General features: G+C 39.9%; 2 protein-coding genes across 2 annotated transcripts; both read right to left on the reverse strand.

Annotated features, from left to right (window-relative positions):
• Window positions 1–2,838: 2,838 nt before the first annotated feature.
• Window positions 2,839–8,709, reverse strand: LOC115357247 (ZP domain-containing protein-like; the record flags this gene model as incomplete). Its single annotated transcript, XM_030048667.1, has 10 exons — window positions 2,839–3,031; window positions 3,788–3,959; window positions 4,726–4,822; window positions 4,951–5,345; window positions 6,231–6,418; window positions 7,539–7,597; window positions 7,738–7,881; window positions 8,331–8,475; window positions 8,587–8,660; window positions 8,702–8,709. Coding segments are annotated over 10 exons (1,422 nt in total), but the record flags the coding sequence as incomplete, so codon positions are not given.
• Window positions 8,710–10,754: 2,045 nt separating this feature from the next.
• LOC115357248 (uncharacterized) lies at window positions 10,755–14,529 on the reverse strand. The gene is made up of 5 exons (XM_030048668.1): window positions 14,393–14,529; window positions 13,575–13,765; window positions 11,396–11,557; window positions 10,895–11,033; window positions 10,755–10,763 (listed from the first exon to the last, which is right to left on the reverse strand). The coding sequence occupies exons 1-5, from the start codon at window positions 14,522–14,524 to the stop codon at window positions 10,755–10,757; spliced, it is 633 nt and encodes a 210-aa protein (XP_029904528.1). The 5' UTR covers window positions 14,525–14,529.
• Window positions 14,530–16,493: the final 1,964 nt, after the last annotated feature.

Here is a 16,493-nt window from a genome sequence, read left to right on the forward strand (position 1 = left end):
ATATCTCATTACACTTAAAATGAGACATGATCACCTCAGAAATAAATTGTTTTTAGACAATTTTCACTTGTTTCAAGTGAAAATTCACTTGAAACAAGTGAAAATTTGCTTGTTTCATTAGCAAAATTTGCCAGTTGGAAAAAGTGAAAATTCACTTGAAACAAGTGAAAATTAGCTAGAAACAAGAAACAAATTTTGCCAATGAAACAAGCAAATTTTCACTTGTTTCAAGTGAATTTTCACTTGAAACAAGAGACAATTGTCTAAAAACAAGTTACTTCTGAGGTGATCATGTCTTATTTTAAGCGTGACATGATCACCTCAGAAGTAACTTGTTTTTAGATTTGCTTGAAACAAGTGAAAATTTGCTTGTTTCATTGGCAAAATTTGTTTCTTGTTTCTAGCTAATATTCACTTGTTTCAAGTGAATTTTCACTTTTTCCACTGGCAAATTTCGCCAATGAAACAAGCAAATTTTCACAAACAAGTGAAAATTGTCTAAAAACAATTTACTTCTGAGGTGATCATGTCTTATTTTAAGTGTAATGAGATATTTTGACTAGAAATAAGACATTTTTGACTTGAAATAAGACAAATGTTCTTGGTAAGATTTTGCGTTTTTGCAGTGAGGGTTTGTGGTTGGTGTGTAGAGTTTTGCAAAAACAGCTGATAATTTCAAAGACAGAGCCTCAGATATCCAAAAAAAAAAAAAAAAAAACTAGTAGTGATGATGGGCTGTCGTGTCAGTGCCATTTCTTGTGTGAGCGTGTAATTCAACCTGCGAACCTGTCACACTGATGTTCACACTGATGTCAGACACGGCTCACATGCGAAGATGAATGTGAACATTGAAGGAAAACAGATCAGATGTGATAAAACATAAGAACTGGTAGATCTGCTGATCATCTGGAACACCAGGAACGTAAATCCAGTCAATCTGGATGTGCTGACTGTTATCGTGTGTGTATGAGTGCATGTTTATATATGTACATGTTTTGAAAATTCAACAGTCGGTGTCAAAATACAGCAGGTCCTTCCTGATGGGATTCTCATGGAGACAGGTTTGTAACGCGTTCATATTTTGCTCAGGACGGTGTTGGAGATTTGTTTTCTGATGAGACACACAGGAATGAAGAACCTGACGGAAAATAAAACCCTCGCTCCTCCAGCCAACCTTCATTCCCGGGTTACGAGGTGACGGATGTTTGAGGTCAGGTGATTTATTGTATATTACGATATTACTATTATAAAAGCCTGTGTTTAATCCCCTCAGGTTTTGTGGCATGTCTCCTCATGTTTTCTGTATTTTTATGTCTTTTTTTTTTTTTTTTTTTAAATATCCTGCTGCTCAGAGGGAAAAGCCATGCGATATGCATCACTGCTGGTTTGCAGAAAACAGAAAAGGCACAACAGAATTATGTGAAACTTAAAAAAACAGCTTTATTTTTTCACACATGTTGACAAATTCCCTGTAGTCTTTGTCATATCTTATTGTCTTTTCCCATTTCAGTTAGCAAAATTGATTATATATTTCAGCATAATGTACATTTTATGTTGATAAATGAAGAGACGGTCACTAATGAACTGATGGACATGCCTGAATAATGTAAGAACCCTGTACCCATGTGGATGGAGCTCAGTAGAGCTTCATCCATATATACACATATGTGTGTGTGTGTGTGTGTGTGTGTGTATGTATGTATATATATATATATATATATATATATGTGTGTGTGTGTGTGTGTGTGTGTGTGTGTGTGTGTATATATATATGTATGTATGTATATATGTGTATATATATGTGTGTGTGTGTATATATATATATATATATATATATATATATATATGCACCAATCATTTCTCACAGCATACCACATTAGATTGTTGAATATGTGCCCAGTTTCCCTTTTCCCCTTTTCAAATGTTCAGGTGACAAAACTTAAAAATCTCGCTGCTCCTGCTAGTGTTCATTCCTGGGTTGCAAAGTCACGGCTGTTTGAGGTTTGTGAGACACTCTTTGCCTCAGGGACTATTTTCTGGTGGAAACGTTCGTGCTGCGCTTGTGTCGGGTTTCCAAGTTTAACACACAGTGCATTCAAGTGCTTTCAGTAAATAGGGAAAACAAAATTCCCTCTTGGTGTAAGACTTTGTTTAGTCAACTGCCACTTTGAAGAAAAAATGTCCAGTTGTATTTTTGTTTTTTGGTTTCATAGCTGAATGTATTAATCTGTTGTTGCAGAGAACATGGCATAAGATAAAGACTGATTTGGATCAATTCTATACATTGATATATTGATCAACTCTGTATTTTGTGGCCACTGTGAAAATAACTGCAGTATTTCTCAGCAGTGTGAAACTCTAGCTATATTAATGAGAAACCCTGTTTTTCTGTTTTTTTCTCACAAAAGGCGATTAACTCGATTAACAAAACTTTAATCATAACCAGCAGGTGTCAGCCTTTTTATCATAACACCTCTAAAGCAGGGGAAAGAAATCCATATTTTTACATTTTTTCGTTTTTTTCCACCAAACTTCCACCAACATGTGAATGCAAACCCAGTATGACGTCAAGTTTAAAGTCTCTGCAGGTTGATTAGCACACAATACCGGAACGAATGGAGACAAATGGCAGCCTCCAGATCGCATTAAAACATATAAACCAGTATGATATACTTTGGATTAGGGCTAGTTGCACTGTGGAGTATATGCAAATTAATAAATGAGTTCAAACATGCAAAAATAACAGTATTTCATAATCACATACTATTTGATTATAATGCAAACCACCCAAACCCAAAATGCTCTCTGTATGAAAATAAGGTTATGTCGTCGATTTTAGCTCCCATCACCTGAAGCATCTGACTAGTTTATGACTTTTCTGTCTTCAGAATTTATTTCTCATCATCAGAGGTCGGCAGGAGCTGGTATTTAGCTTTGGACCTCCTGGACCGGTAGAGCACCACTCCACACACCAGCAGGCAGCCAGCGATGAAGACCAGGTTCAGGCCCAGATTCAGACTCGAGCCAGAAACTGAAAAGAAAGAACAAAACAAAAAAAAAACAAAAAAAAAAAAAAAAAAAATTAAATACATAAATATAATACCAAAGTTATTATTGTTAAGAAATGAATGGAAAAAAAACTAAAACTAGGTGTGAAAAAACATTTTAGTTAACAGAAATAAAAGCAAAAACAGCTTTACAAAAATACAATATCTAACAGAAGTTCATTTGATTGTTCATCTGTCCTCAGTGAATATGTGTTTTTAAATGATTTGATGTTTTGTTGAGCCTTTACTTTTTCTGACTTCTTTTAATCTAGCCCTTGATAGATACTCCATATTACAAAAAAGACTAAAACTAGCACCAAAACTAAAAATAAACTAGCAAACCCTCTTTAGAAACTAATTAAAACTGAACTAAAATTGAAAAAGTCATAATGAAATAAAAATAAAACTAATGAAAAATGCAAAGCTTTAGTCATCTTTTAACATACTAGATTCAATTCTCGGCCCCAGGAAGGTGGTCGAACACTTCGACGTGGTCGATTTACCCGTTGCCATGGAGATTACCGTTATTTAATCTGGATTCTGGGAGATGAAATGTTTCCTGAAAAGCACCTGAGAGATTTTCTGCTCTTTTCCCCCCGGGTGTGTACAAGGGGCTGGTCACGTGCAGCAACGCCCACTTCTGATTGGCTGAATCACCATCACTGTCACTTAAAATCTGATTTCAGAGGTTCGAGGTGTAACTTGCACAAACAAATGTGTATGTGTGTGCGTACAGTCACCTTGGCTGTCAGACGGTTTGACCAGGTGCAGGGGTCCCTGGGAAATGGAGTGCCTGGAGGTCTGGGAAGCAGCTTCTCTCCTCTTGCGCCCGTTGGACTGGATGCAGCCTTGAGAGCACCTTGTTCCAGGAACACCAGCCTCACACAGGATGATTGTGCAGGTGATGTAGACCTGCCAACAGAGAGGACCTCGGTCACAACTCCTTCGCCATCAGTTACAAGTCCTAACCAGCTGACTTTGTAACCTCCTCATGATGCCCTGATGAAGGTGTGACACTGTGTTGGCATTTTGGCCCCAGGAATAAAATCAGTGAATACAAATACAAAATAGGTGAAATCCCTCGTTTTCTAATTTTTTTAGCTACACATTCCAACATTCGCAGAGCCTCCTATGGACCGGACGGGCGCTATTTGTAATCATAATCCAGGGACTCACCTTGACCTTTCTACATTTTATAGATTTGGAAGAAGCTGATTATTTACAAACACAGACTAATAAATGGAAATGTTTTGTAATAATACTAAAAAAAAGCACTTCATCTCCATTATGGATTGCATGGTCAGGGACTACCTGCAGTACCTTAAAGGATCACCAGGTGGCCACAGACCACTGGTTGAAAACCCCTGGGTTTAATCAGAATCAGAATTAGAACAAAATCAGAATCAGAAATACTTTATTGAGGAGATTGAGTAACTATGACCAATGAGCCAAACTCCCAAAAAATAAATGTAGTCTGATTTTGCATGTTTTTTTGTTTGTTTGTTTTTTCACAATTTCACCCCCCCAAAAAAGGTAAAATGTTGCCAGATCTCACAATTATTTCAGGGATTGCTGGGATGGTTGTAGTGACTGCAAGATTGCAAAACCCCCGTATGGACTTAAAAGCACATAATCACTTGGAGAATGAAAATTTGGTGTGTTTTATGTTTCACTTTACCTCCTCGTGATAGCCAATGAATTCAAAAGCTTCCATTCCAAATCTGAACTGAGTGGCGGAGCTGGGGTAAACCCTCACAGTGTCGTCCCTCACACACCTGTGGTAATGCAACAGTAAAGGTTTGAAAATAGAAATACATTTGTTGTGGCTTTCATCACAACCACACTGATCATAATATGTGGGATTATTGTAGAGTATGAAGTGAAGAGCCTTGTGCACACCTACCCGTTGGCAATGATGGTGTAGCTGATGCGGGAGTTTGGGTTGTCATAGGGCGTGGCCTTGCAGGACTCCACAAACAGCTCCGTGTTGGGGATGGAGGTAGTTGCATTAATCTGCATGTAGATCATCTGTTTGAGGTAGACCTCCACCGGGTAAGAGTTGGGATCCCTCTGCCTCCTGAACCTCTCGCTCTCAAAGAACTCAAACTGGAAGGTGAACGCACCGAAGCCTTTCTCGGTGAAGGCGTACGGGTTCTTGTGTCTGTATCCCAGGGTCAGATTGGCCCGTTTGGGATAGACGCATGAAAACACGATCTCCACATCATGGTGCCTGCTGATGATGTCACTCGGGTCTGCAGATGTGATCTCATTCTTGAAGATGATGTTATCCTCATCCTCCTAAAAGTGAATGAGAATGAAATAGACGGTGATGTTATGAAAACACCTTCAAAACTAGGAATTTATCATGTTAGAAAACTCTGCTCAAAGACATTTGAGAATAGGAGACTCACATTGAGAAGGAGCAATTGTTGATGACTGACAATCCTTATACTTTAACAGCTGACAGGATTGATTGATTGGCTGCTTACTGATTGCGTGAATGTCTGATTGGATGAATGGCACAGTAACCAAGATATAGCCCAAAAATAATCACCTCTGGCACTGGAAATATTTAAGTTTTGCAGAGAAGATTCCCCTATCTCCATCAACTCTCATTTAACCCTCAACCCTGAACGGACGTTATCAGTCATAACCCCCCCACAGGTTTGAGTTAATGGGTCCCGACTGCACCTTCTCATGGCTTAGAACCTTTTAGCATTTATTCCCATTGATCTGTCTTAACCAATCAGACGTTAGTGGGTCCAAAGGCTGTTTTCATCTATTCCGATCATCAGTGACTCTTAATTAGTTAATCATTAGCTTTAGCTACTTGGTTAAGGTTACGAAAGGGTCTTTCTTAAGGTTACGAAAAAGTTTGTCATTACGGTTAAGTTTAGGATAAGGTAATGGCTAAGGTTCGCAGATGTAACACAACATTTGCTAATGTTAGCTACTGAAAAACGAACGCTAACCAAAAGATCTGATTGGTTATGACAGACTGATAGTAGGAATAGATGCTTACACCTTCTGAACCACTACAAAGTGCAGCAGGGACCTACTAACCCAAACGTGTGGGGGTTGAGATAACGAGTGGTTTCTATGTCCTCTGACTTGCTGACTTGAGGTACAAGTGAAGAACCCCAAAGGTGAAAACAGAGAACAGTGTTTTATGGTTTGCTGTACCTCCACTGTGGTCCCACAGGTGTTCAGTGACATGGTAGCGACCAGGTGGGTGCTGTTGGACTGAGCAGCCAGGTTGCAGGCCGGATCATTTACGTCTTTCAGGTGTAAGATGTGTTCGTTGCGTCTGACCAAGTACGACTTCTCCACTTCCACCGACATTGTGGTTTCATTGCAGTGAACGACGGTCTCTGAATCGTGAGGAAATATGGAAGATTACCTTTGTTTCTGTTGTGATGATGTCTAGCTAAACTTGATCTAACAAACAGTAGACAGACTACATGAGATCTGGTTTGTATTCAAGTGAAGAGACTTTTTGAGCGCAGCCATTCTCTTGTGCATTGTCATTTATGAGAGACCCTGATGTTTTTTCTACATTCTGTATTATATTCATTACTTTAGTTGGCGGAGAGACCCAGCCCAGCTACACATTTCTGAATCCACAAAATCCCTTTTTATGCATTGTGCTTGTCTGTTCCATGTTGTTATGAATCTCTCAAGATGGAAAAATATCTCAGTACATTTTGTATTCACTCTGTGACACCTGTGGCAGTAGTTACACAATTCATGTTAATAAACTGTTGTGTGTCATAGCACAAAGAGAATGAATAAATTATATTTATACAAACATCCTGACTAAAGGGCCCAGTGACTGGTTACAGGTTATACAGGTTTGATTTGGAAAATGGAGGAGAACCAAATCTGATATGGAAATTTGGAATATTCTATTTCAGACAGGCATTGCCCTCTGACATGACACTGTGGGTTAAAGGCGGAATGAGAAGGATTTTTCTTTAAAAAAAAAAAAAAAAAAAAAAAAATGTATAGACCCCAAATAACTCTCCACCATGATTTGTGGGCGACTAGCAGTGACAAAGCTTGTTCAGCAACGAGAGTGAATCTGTGGTTGGAGCACTGAGGGAGAGGAGGAGGATGAAGAGCGACACCACGCTGGCTCGTTTCTGTCAGCAGGCAATTTCTTTTTCCAAGGTTGGCGACATTACATTTTGGGTGGCCACTTCAGTCTGTCACCATCCTTGGAAATGAAAACTTTCCACTGCTGGTTATCTTACCCAGGGAGGAGAGGCTTTGAGTGAAGTATTTACAATCTGCAGCCAACAAATCCTACTCGTTCTGCCTTTAAACAGCCAATCAGGATGGCTGTGGATGGCCAGGAGTTTTCTAACCCTATCGGCTCTGTCTCTGTACAAAAGGGACTACATTGCTGACGTATGGTTCATTTACCATGACAAGAAACAAAAAAAATACTGCTCAAATGTAACAGAGAAGTTAACAGTGTGAACAACTAACCATAGTGTGAAACATCAGCAATCACACAGCGTAGCTCGGAGTGATAGAGTCTGCCGTATCTGGAATAGATAAAAGATACGTAGTTTATAATGTCAACTGTGGATTAAATCCACACTCATCACTCATCATCAGCAGTCACCTCGGTCTCTGTTTGTTTTATGAGATTCAGATTAAATCTGATGGTTTGTTTAAAACTCACCTGTCTCTTGCCTCAGAGACAAAGCAAATGGGAAAATGGCCGTTCACTTCATTATCTGTTGGAGTCCATTTTATGGTGTATTCTTCTGTGGAGATCCTCTGTTTAGAGATGCCATTTGGCCCGGTCATAATGAGGTTATAGATCCTACAAAAGACACAATGTTTTCATTAACTGTGCCAGCTGTGGTTGGTCCAAAAACTCTTGACAACATTAACAGTTTTTACACTGATCTGTTAAGAGCTCAACCCTGATTTACCAGTGAACACACTCTGAGATCAAACGAACCAGCGAGATCTGTAGAAGTTACTGCTTTGCTACTGTAGACTGTCCAGAAGAAATATTATTTTGGTGGAAGCTGCATATATAATATTTGTGGCTCACAATAAAATATTTTTTATAATATTTTCTGAAAAATGATTAATGCCTTTGCAAGCAGATATAAATGAAAAAAATTTAGCCATTATTGCAAAATTAGGATGTTTCTAGACCCTGATGCAAAGTGTAGGGTTAGAGCACATTATCTCTTATGGAAATTAAAAAAAAAAACCCTTGACTGCAGTATTGTGCGATGATTTAATATAACATTTCCTTACGTGGTATATTGTGCTGTCGATCTGACTGTGATTTCAAGTGTGTTGTTGACAAAGGCAGGGAGATGCACTCCATTATGTGGGGTTGGAGACAGGAAAATGGGAAAATAATCACCATCAACACATGAGGGAATGTGGTGCCAATCAACTGAAATTCAAATGAGAAATGAGAGACAGCATGAGTAAGGCATTTTTGAAAATTAATGTTACAATGTGAATCAGTGTAGTAAATATGAAAAAGACAAAACTGTTGTCGAACCAAGAATAGCGAACTGCAGAGGAATCTTGCTTAAAGAGGCAATTGCAGCTGTGGTTGTTGTTGTTGGTGGTCCAGTTGTGGTTGTTGGTGCAGCAGTGGTTGTTGTTGGTGCAGCTGTGGTTGTTGTTGTTGGTGGTCCAGTTGTGGCTCTTGGTGCAGCGGTGGTTGTTGTTGGTGCAGCTGTGGTGGTTGTTGTTGGTGCAGCTGTGGTTGTTGTTCCAGCGGTGGTTGTTGTTGCTGCAGCTGTGGTGGTTGTTGGTGCAGCTGTGGTGGTTGTTGGTGCAGCTGTGGTTGTTGTTCCTGCTTCTGTGGTGGTTGTTGGTGCAGCTGTGGTGGTTGTTGGTGCAGCTGTGGTTGTTGTTCCTGCAGCTGTGGTTGTTGTTTGTGCAGCTGTGGTGGTTGTTGGTGCAGCTGTGGTTGTTGTTGGTGCAGCTGTGGTGGTTGTTGGTGCAACGGTGGTTGTTGTTTGTGCAGCTGTGGTGGTTGTTGGTGCAGCTGTGGTGGTTGTTGGTGCAACGGTGGTTGTTGTTGGTGCAACGGTGGTTGTTGTTGGTGCAGCTGTGGTTGTTGTTGGTGCAGCTGTGGTGGTTGTTGGTGCAGCTGTGGTTGTTGTTGGTGCAGCTGTGGTGGTTGTTGGTGCAGCTGTGGTAGTTGTTGGTGCAGCGGTGGTTGTTGTTGGTGCAACGGTGGTTGTTGTTGGTGCAGCGGTGGTGGTTGTTGGTGCAGCGGTGGTGGTTGTTGGTGCAGCGGTGGTGGTTGTTGGTGCAGCGGTGGTTGTTGTTGGTGCAACGGTGGTTGTTGTTGGTGCAGCTGTGGTTGTTGTTGGTGCAGCTGTGATGGTTGTTGGTGCAGCGGTGGTTGTTGTTGGTGCAACGGTGGTTGTTGTTGGTGCAGCTGTGGTGGTTGTTGGTGCGGCTGTGGTGGTTGTTGGTGCGGCAGTGGTTGTTGTTAGTGCAACGGTGGTTGTTGTTTGTGCAGCTGTGGTGGTTGTTGGTGCAGCTGTGGTTGTTGTTGGTGCAGCGGTGGTTGTTGTTGGTGCAACGGTGGTTGTTTTTGGTGCAGCTGTGGTGGTTGTTGGTGCAGCTGTGGTGGTTGTTGGTGCAACGGTGGTTGTTGTTGGTGCAGCTGTGGTGGTTGTTGGTGCAGCTGTGGTGGTTGTTAGTGCAATGGTGGTTGTTGTTGGTGCAGCTGTGGTTGTTGTTGGTGCAGCTGTGGTTGTTGTTGGTGCAGCTGTGGTGGTTGTTGGTGCAGCTGTGGTGGTTGTTGGTGCAACTGTGGTGGTTGTTGGTGCAACTGTGGTGGTTGCAGCTGTGGTTGTAGTGAAGTGAAATACGTCACGTTTATGCCTTCCTTCTGAAAATGGACTTTTCATGGTGTAGGATCCATCAGAGTAGAACAGAGTAATGGGGCTCTTGGGGAAGTCCTCCACTACGAGCTCAAATGCATGGATTCCATTTTGATGACTGTAGTTGTACGATAGTGAGCAAGAATTCTGACAAAAAGAAAAAAGACTGCTTGGTATGTTTAGATCTTCATTTCTTAGATCCGTCAGTTTGGTCAAACATGTGAGCACAACAACATGAGGAGGCCTTGGTGCTGATGTTTATTGAGACTGAGACATCGACTGCGAGTCATGTATAGTGTTGTAATTGTATTGAAATACCTATTCTGAACCTATGAAATCTTGCCCTTAGTAGATAACCCCAAATTATAAAAATGTAAAAAAAAAAAAAAAAACTAAAACTAAAACTAAAACTAAATAAACTAAACTAAAACATTTTTAATTAGCAAACCCACTCTGGCAACTAGCTGAAACTGAGCTGAACTGAAAACAAAAATTAAAAATGCTGAACTCTGAACCACACCTGAGTGACAATGGGAACAAAATTATTGAAATGCTCTTTTGCAAAACCATTTGTCACAGGTCTTTGTAAATATCCAAGGAGGGTTGAGGGCAACTGGACTTGGTCATAGATGGATGTTTCTTATCTAATAGGTTTCTTAAGTTCTGACTGACTGCTGAGGTATTTAACCAGGTATTTAACCTCTGCGAGGTCGCAGTGTAGGCCATTGATAGCACTTGGCTCATTAGTGCTCTTGACTGTTGTAACAACAGTCAGAGTCGCTGCAGTCACCTGAGTCCAATCAAAGGTCCAGTTTTCCTTGATTCAGCCTTCCTTGGATAAAAAAGACCTGGATGACTGAGAATGTCAGACTTCATTATAGATTAATTTGAGAAAATATAATTGCATTTATTTGGTTTCACAGTGAGAGTAATATGTGAGCAAGTCAAATTATAAAACCTTACCTGATCCAAAGAGAAGCCTGCAGGCTGGTAGCACAGGCTGCATTCATATGGAGTTGGAGCTGCATACCTGCATCTGACCCGGTCAGCATCAGGGTCAAAAACTGGCAGATTGAATGTTCGTGGACAGTGACGTGATACTCTGTGACGTAGGAAGCAACTTAATCAGGAACAGTCCACATCTAAAAGAAACTTTAATTTGTTTTATACATGCGAATAACAGAATGGCATGGCCCGTCTTCTTGGCTCCAGGCATTAACAATTATTATTTGAGAGCAGCAGGATCCTGTTTTACATGTGCCGCAAAGTTATACAGTTTAAACAAATCTGGATTTGGTTGATTTCACATATTCCCAGAGGACATTAGAGTGAGGGCAAAGCACCCAATCTGCCGGACAATGTCGTAAATTGTTCCTGCATTGGTTAGATGTCAAACCACGTACTTCGAGACAGCACTGCAATGCAACAAGCAAAAACAATGTAAACAATGGCATTGGTCATTACCGGATCAGCCCTGGCATGGCTGTGACGGGAGATCTGTTTGATTCACCGGTATCAGATCGGGTTCCCAGGTCCACATGTGCTGTCATCGTCCAAACAACATATGAGCCTCCGGTGTTTGATATCCAGTATCCAGCATAGTAATAATTAAAGTACATAGGATATCTATTGGAAAAAAAAATGTATTAGGAAAATATAAACGTAACCATTCCTTTGAACAGACATGTAGATAACCAGCGGAGAGTGAACAAGCTGCCGCAATCTGTTGTGAGTCGTATTGGTTGTTTTTGTCTTATTTTTCATTTTCATTTTCATGTTATGCTATACATAATACCACTACACTACACTGGAGTGCTATACTATGAACCGAGATTAGTGGGTTAGCAAGGTGTGCTGGGCCTAAAGCCAGGGTTTTCAACGTCAGTGAAACAAACAAAAAAAAGACCACCATTTCACTGAGCATCTCTTTGGAAATGACGTCGCGGTTTGTGTAGAACCACATGAACATTGGTGCTCAAATTTTACAGGGTTCTCTTTAGAGGGAGAGTCTTTCAAGATCGCAATGATTTGAATGTCTTTTCCTGACGATGTTCTTTGAGCGCTATTCAATGATGGAGGAAACACGTCATATATGCAAACCGCCGAGGCCAAATGTCGGTAACGCCACAAATGAGCCATGCGCTTACAGTTCACAGTGCAAACTGTATGCAGAGCGCTGTGTTTTTTTTGCCACAGGAACCGACAGACATTCAGTTGGTGATGCAGAAAATCTGAGCAAGAATACCGTGCGCTGTGCTTTTCGCAATGTTGTACCTGCTCTCACTGAACTACTGAATCTGTCTGTAGTGTCCCTGGGCCATTTGTCATTGCTGACTGTAAAAGAGGTAATCAGAGGTACCAGACTTAAGTAGTTCACTATTTTAATAATCACATGTACTTGCATGTGAAATATAATGCATCTAATGTCTAATTCCTTCACAGGATTCCCTAGGGTGATATGCCCACTTGATTGCACCCAGCACAACAGCACAACATCCAATAGGAAGTTATGAAAATTGCAGACGTGATTCCGGGCAAAAATTTTTTGCTCGAGTTGAAAAAATTCCCCTCACACGAATGGGCTAAATTTTGCATCTTTGCGTCATTTGTGACACCCGGTGCGAATTCTGGTCTATTTGTGTCTTTGCATCGTTGCGTTAAAAATTCATGTCATTTTTGGTCTGAACACACTGTTATGGAAACATGAAGGTGACTTGGTTACTAGAAAGTCTTTTAATGGTATCAGCGTTCATAGCGGTAGACTGTGGACAATTATAAGAAATCAATTTTATATAAAACATGTAAAAATGTGAACATTTAAATATGTGAAGACATATAGACATATACAGTTTTCATTGTTAAAACTGTTTGTGCAGCAAAAACCATAAGACCAAAAATTCCTTTGACAGTCGTTGGCATCAGGTGAAGCTATAATTATCAAGTTTATGTTTTACAGTTTACATCAAAATTCTTTCATACTTTTAATCTTTTTTTCAACATTCTGTCCAAATTGTGCCAAAAATTTTGTCAGGATCGTCTAGACTTCACTCATCTTACGCTGTTAAATGGTGAATTTATAGTTAATCAAACTTTAAGTAAAAGTTATTTTACAGTTAACAATGAAATGATAATTAATAATATTTACCCAATGTAGTAAACTCTTTATTAACAGTTTATTGTTGCACACATTATAACATTTTATATACTATATTACGTAATAAAGTTTATAGATTGTGTACAAACCAGTTATTAATCATTAACACAGGACTGTAAAATAACTGGTCCGTCTGTCTATGTCATGTGAGATATGAAAACGGTTTTAATTTCATGATTGGCTGCACAGAGTCAAGTGAAATTCAGTTTGCATGAATGAGGATCATGATTATTATCATGATTATTCTGTTATTAGCATTTTCAATGTGTGTGTGTATGTATATATATATATATATATATATATATATATATATATATATATATATAGGAGTAGGCTCTGTTTAGGGTTATGAATTCTCTAAATATCCAGCAGATGGACCAGGGATATTTTCTCTAATATGTTTGTGTCATCTGATATTTGTGCAGCAACATCAGAATAATCAGATAAATTACCAGTTCATTTCTTTCTCTTCCACCAGTAAATTCTCACCTGATCTCAAAGGGCCGGTTGCTGGAGAGTTTCCTGGTGGTCACTGCCTCGTTCTGGCACCAGTAGTAGCTGCAGTAGTTGTAGCTGATGCTTGCAGAGCTTGTGTGGGTCACGGTGCCGCAGTCGCCGCTGGAGCAGACCGGTGTGTTGTGGTAGCAGTGGTAATGGGCCTGCTTGGTGCGCAGCTCCACCTTACCGGAGAGCAGCAGGATTACAAACACAGTGCAAAGCCTTCAGCTCTCATAGGGGAGAAACTCCATTAAAAAAAATGCTAAAAAACTCTGAATTTCTGTGATTAAAGTCAGGAATTTACCAGAAAAAAACACAAATTTATGAGAAAAAAAATATATATATTTTTTTTTAAGCTATTTTTTGGTTGAGGAGCCACATGTCTTGACTTTGCGAGGTTGTCTTTGAACTCCAGATGCTGATGATGAGATTATGATTCTGGGCTCACATCACTAGGAGTTCCCTCTTACTGAATCTGACGGTATGACAAAAACTATTTTTCTTGATTTTTTTCTTGTAATCTCAGAATTTCTTTCTCAGATTTTTCTCATAATCTCAGGGAATACCCAAGTCTTTTTCTGTAAATTTGCCACATTTATCTTAGTATCCAGAGAATATCCAGATTATATTATATTATATATTTCCATCTATATATTTAATTCAATATATTCAGACTTTCATTCAATATATATAATATTTCCTAAGTGGCATGCCATAATATAGATACAGATATAGATATACATGTAGATATAGATGTGTAGATGTAGTATACCACAGTTTCACCTGTCATTGTCTAAATTCTCACTTACCTCGTATGTCCCATTTGAATACTGGCGTTTTGGAGAGAAGGTCACTGATCCCCCGTAATACCTGTAATAATAGTATGCAGACGCATTAGAAACCAGGAGCAGCAGCTGCAGCAACAGCATGAGAGGAGCCATGGTGCTTTGGGTGCTGCCTGGCATCTGTCCTCATACAGAAATAACACCACTTAAATAGCCTACTACAAGGAAATAATTGGATAAAAAATATTTTAAATTTCCAGAACTTCCTGATAGATTGGAATTTGGTGTATTGTTATTGCTAATTATTATTATTATAAACACACCGGTTCCACAGGATCTCACCTGCAGAGGGAAGGTCATGGAGTCACCAAAGTCGAACAAAGATCAACAAATATCATTTCATTTTCATGAATAGTCTCCCTGCAAGTGCAAAATGGGTGAAACTGATTAGAGCCATTCGAAGTGGATTACCACGTTTTAGTTTTGATGATACACTGTTATATACACTGTTTGGCCTCAGGGTGAGATGCATCAGCTTTCTCTATTTTATCACGTCAGTATCGTGTGGCCGGGCTTTGGCGTAAAAACCACTTGGGTAAGGTTAGGGAAAAGTTAGGTTTAAGCAACAAAATGGAGATTTGATGCCTTCGAAGTGAGAATAGGTTGGATGCACTGTGTGAAAATTTGGTTATGTCACCTTGCACAGTTACAACAACTACAAAGAAGCAACTTTGCTGTCACATAAGGCAGCTCAGAGAATCACAGAGCAAAAAAAAAGATTTCTCTTCCTGGATCGGTCAAGTGGTTAGATAACTAAATCTGTAACACTTTGCGGTAAGGGTAAATAAAATACTATTGATTCATGCATGATTTCTCACATGCATGAAACTGATCATGGGCCATCATGAAAATGAATAACGTACAGTAAGATTAGCTCAGTTTCCTGTATGTAAAATGTGCAGTGCATGGAAGGGTGAGAAAGTTTGTTTAATTTCATCATAAACAATGAGAGGTCTCTTGAGTGATAATTCATACTTACATAACATCAAATGCACAATAGATGAGTGGTATAAATTAGAAAGTGTATTGTTTGCATGGCAGAAATGTTAACTTTGTTTACATATACTACCATACTTCCATACATACACAATTATCCTCTGTCACACAGACTGTCATGCAGGCACATAATGTGGCCTACAGATATGACCGCAAATAAAAGGCATGCATGTAAGTGGGTATAGCAGTATGTGTGGAAGAGCATAGTAATCTGTGTATGAGACAGAGTTTGGATACCCGCGCTGAGCCCATCGGGACCCGTTGGAACCTGACAGGGTTGTGTTCAGGCAAAAAAATTTGAAATTATGTTCAGGTTCAGGTCAGATTCAGTCGCGTCAGTGTTATTTTTTTGAAAAATGAGAAGCCTACTGTCTGTTCTGGGCAACTTCCTGTATGGTGCTGGAGGTTACGATGCTATTTTAGGCGGTAAATGTAACCGAGTGATGAAGGACACACAAAATCTGTTGCTCAGGTCGGGTGCAAACACAAAAAAAGAACACCTGTCAGGTTCGGGTCGGGCTTGATTACTACGCTCCAGTCTTGGGTTGAGTTCGGACAAAATCATGCAACCTGAACTGCACCATGAGAGTGTGATAGTAAATAAAATAAAATGATGATGTGTATGTTTAAGGGTATGGTAGTGTGAACCAAAGCTTACTTATTGGCCTTCCTGCATTGTTTCAGCATTAATGCAGCAGCATCAAAGGGGGCCATAAGGGCCTTTAAGGGCCATAAACCTGAAATCTTTTGCTCCCTGCTGTGATGGCTCAACATTTGTTCGCTCTGCCGTTTAGATCTAGACTATCATGAAGTCTTAGATAAACATCATCGCCTTGTGAACAAATGATCTGGAATAATGAGTTACCCACACACATGACAAGGCTGCGAAATGTGTTTTTGTAATGACTCACGGTGCATGAATTATGATGACTCTTCATGTGTGAAATCATGCATGCGTTCATGCTATTTAATGTACCTGTACCGTGAAGTTTAGGTTCCCAGAAATCGAAGTCTAACGTGACTTAACCGCAACTGTCACATTCCAGTTCATAAGGAGACCAGTGAGCTG

Source organism: Myripristis murdjan, chromosome 3 (genome assembly GCF_902150065.1).
Source record: "Myripristis murdjan chromosome 3, fMyrMur1.1, whole genome shotgun sequence".
Lineage (NCBI taxonomy): Eukaryota > Metazoa > Chordata > Actinopteri > Holocentriformes > Holocentridae > Myripristis > Myripristis murdjan.

What these genes read in the sequence shown, in the direction of transcription:
- LOC115357248 (XM_030048668.1), bottom strand. Translation starts at nt 14,524, where the DNA reads ATGGCTCCTCTCATGCTGTTGCTGCAGCTGCTGCTCCTGGTTTCTAAT. An exon ending in ATTCAAATGGGACATACGAG is followed by an intron (nt 13,766 to 14,392) that starts GTAAGTGAGAAT and finishes CTCTCCGGTAAG; the next exon opens with GTGGAGCTGCGCACCAAGCA. An exon ending in AACCGGCCCTTTGAGATCAG is followed by an intron (nt 11,558 to 13,574) that starts GTGAGAATTTAC and finishes TTTTTCCAATAG; the next exon opens with ATATCCTATGTACTTTAATT.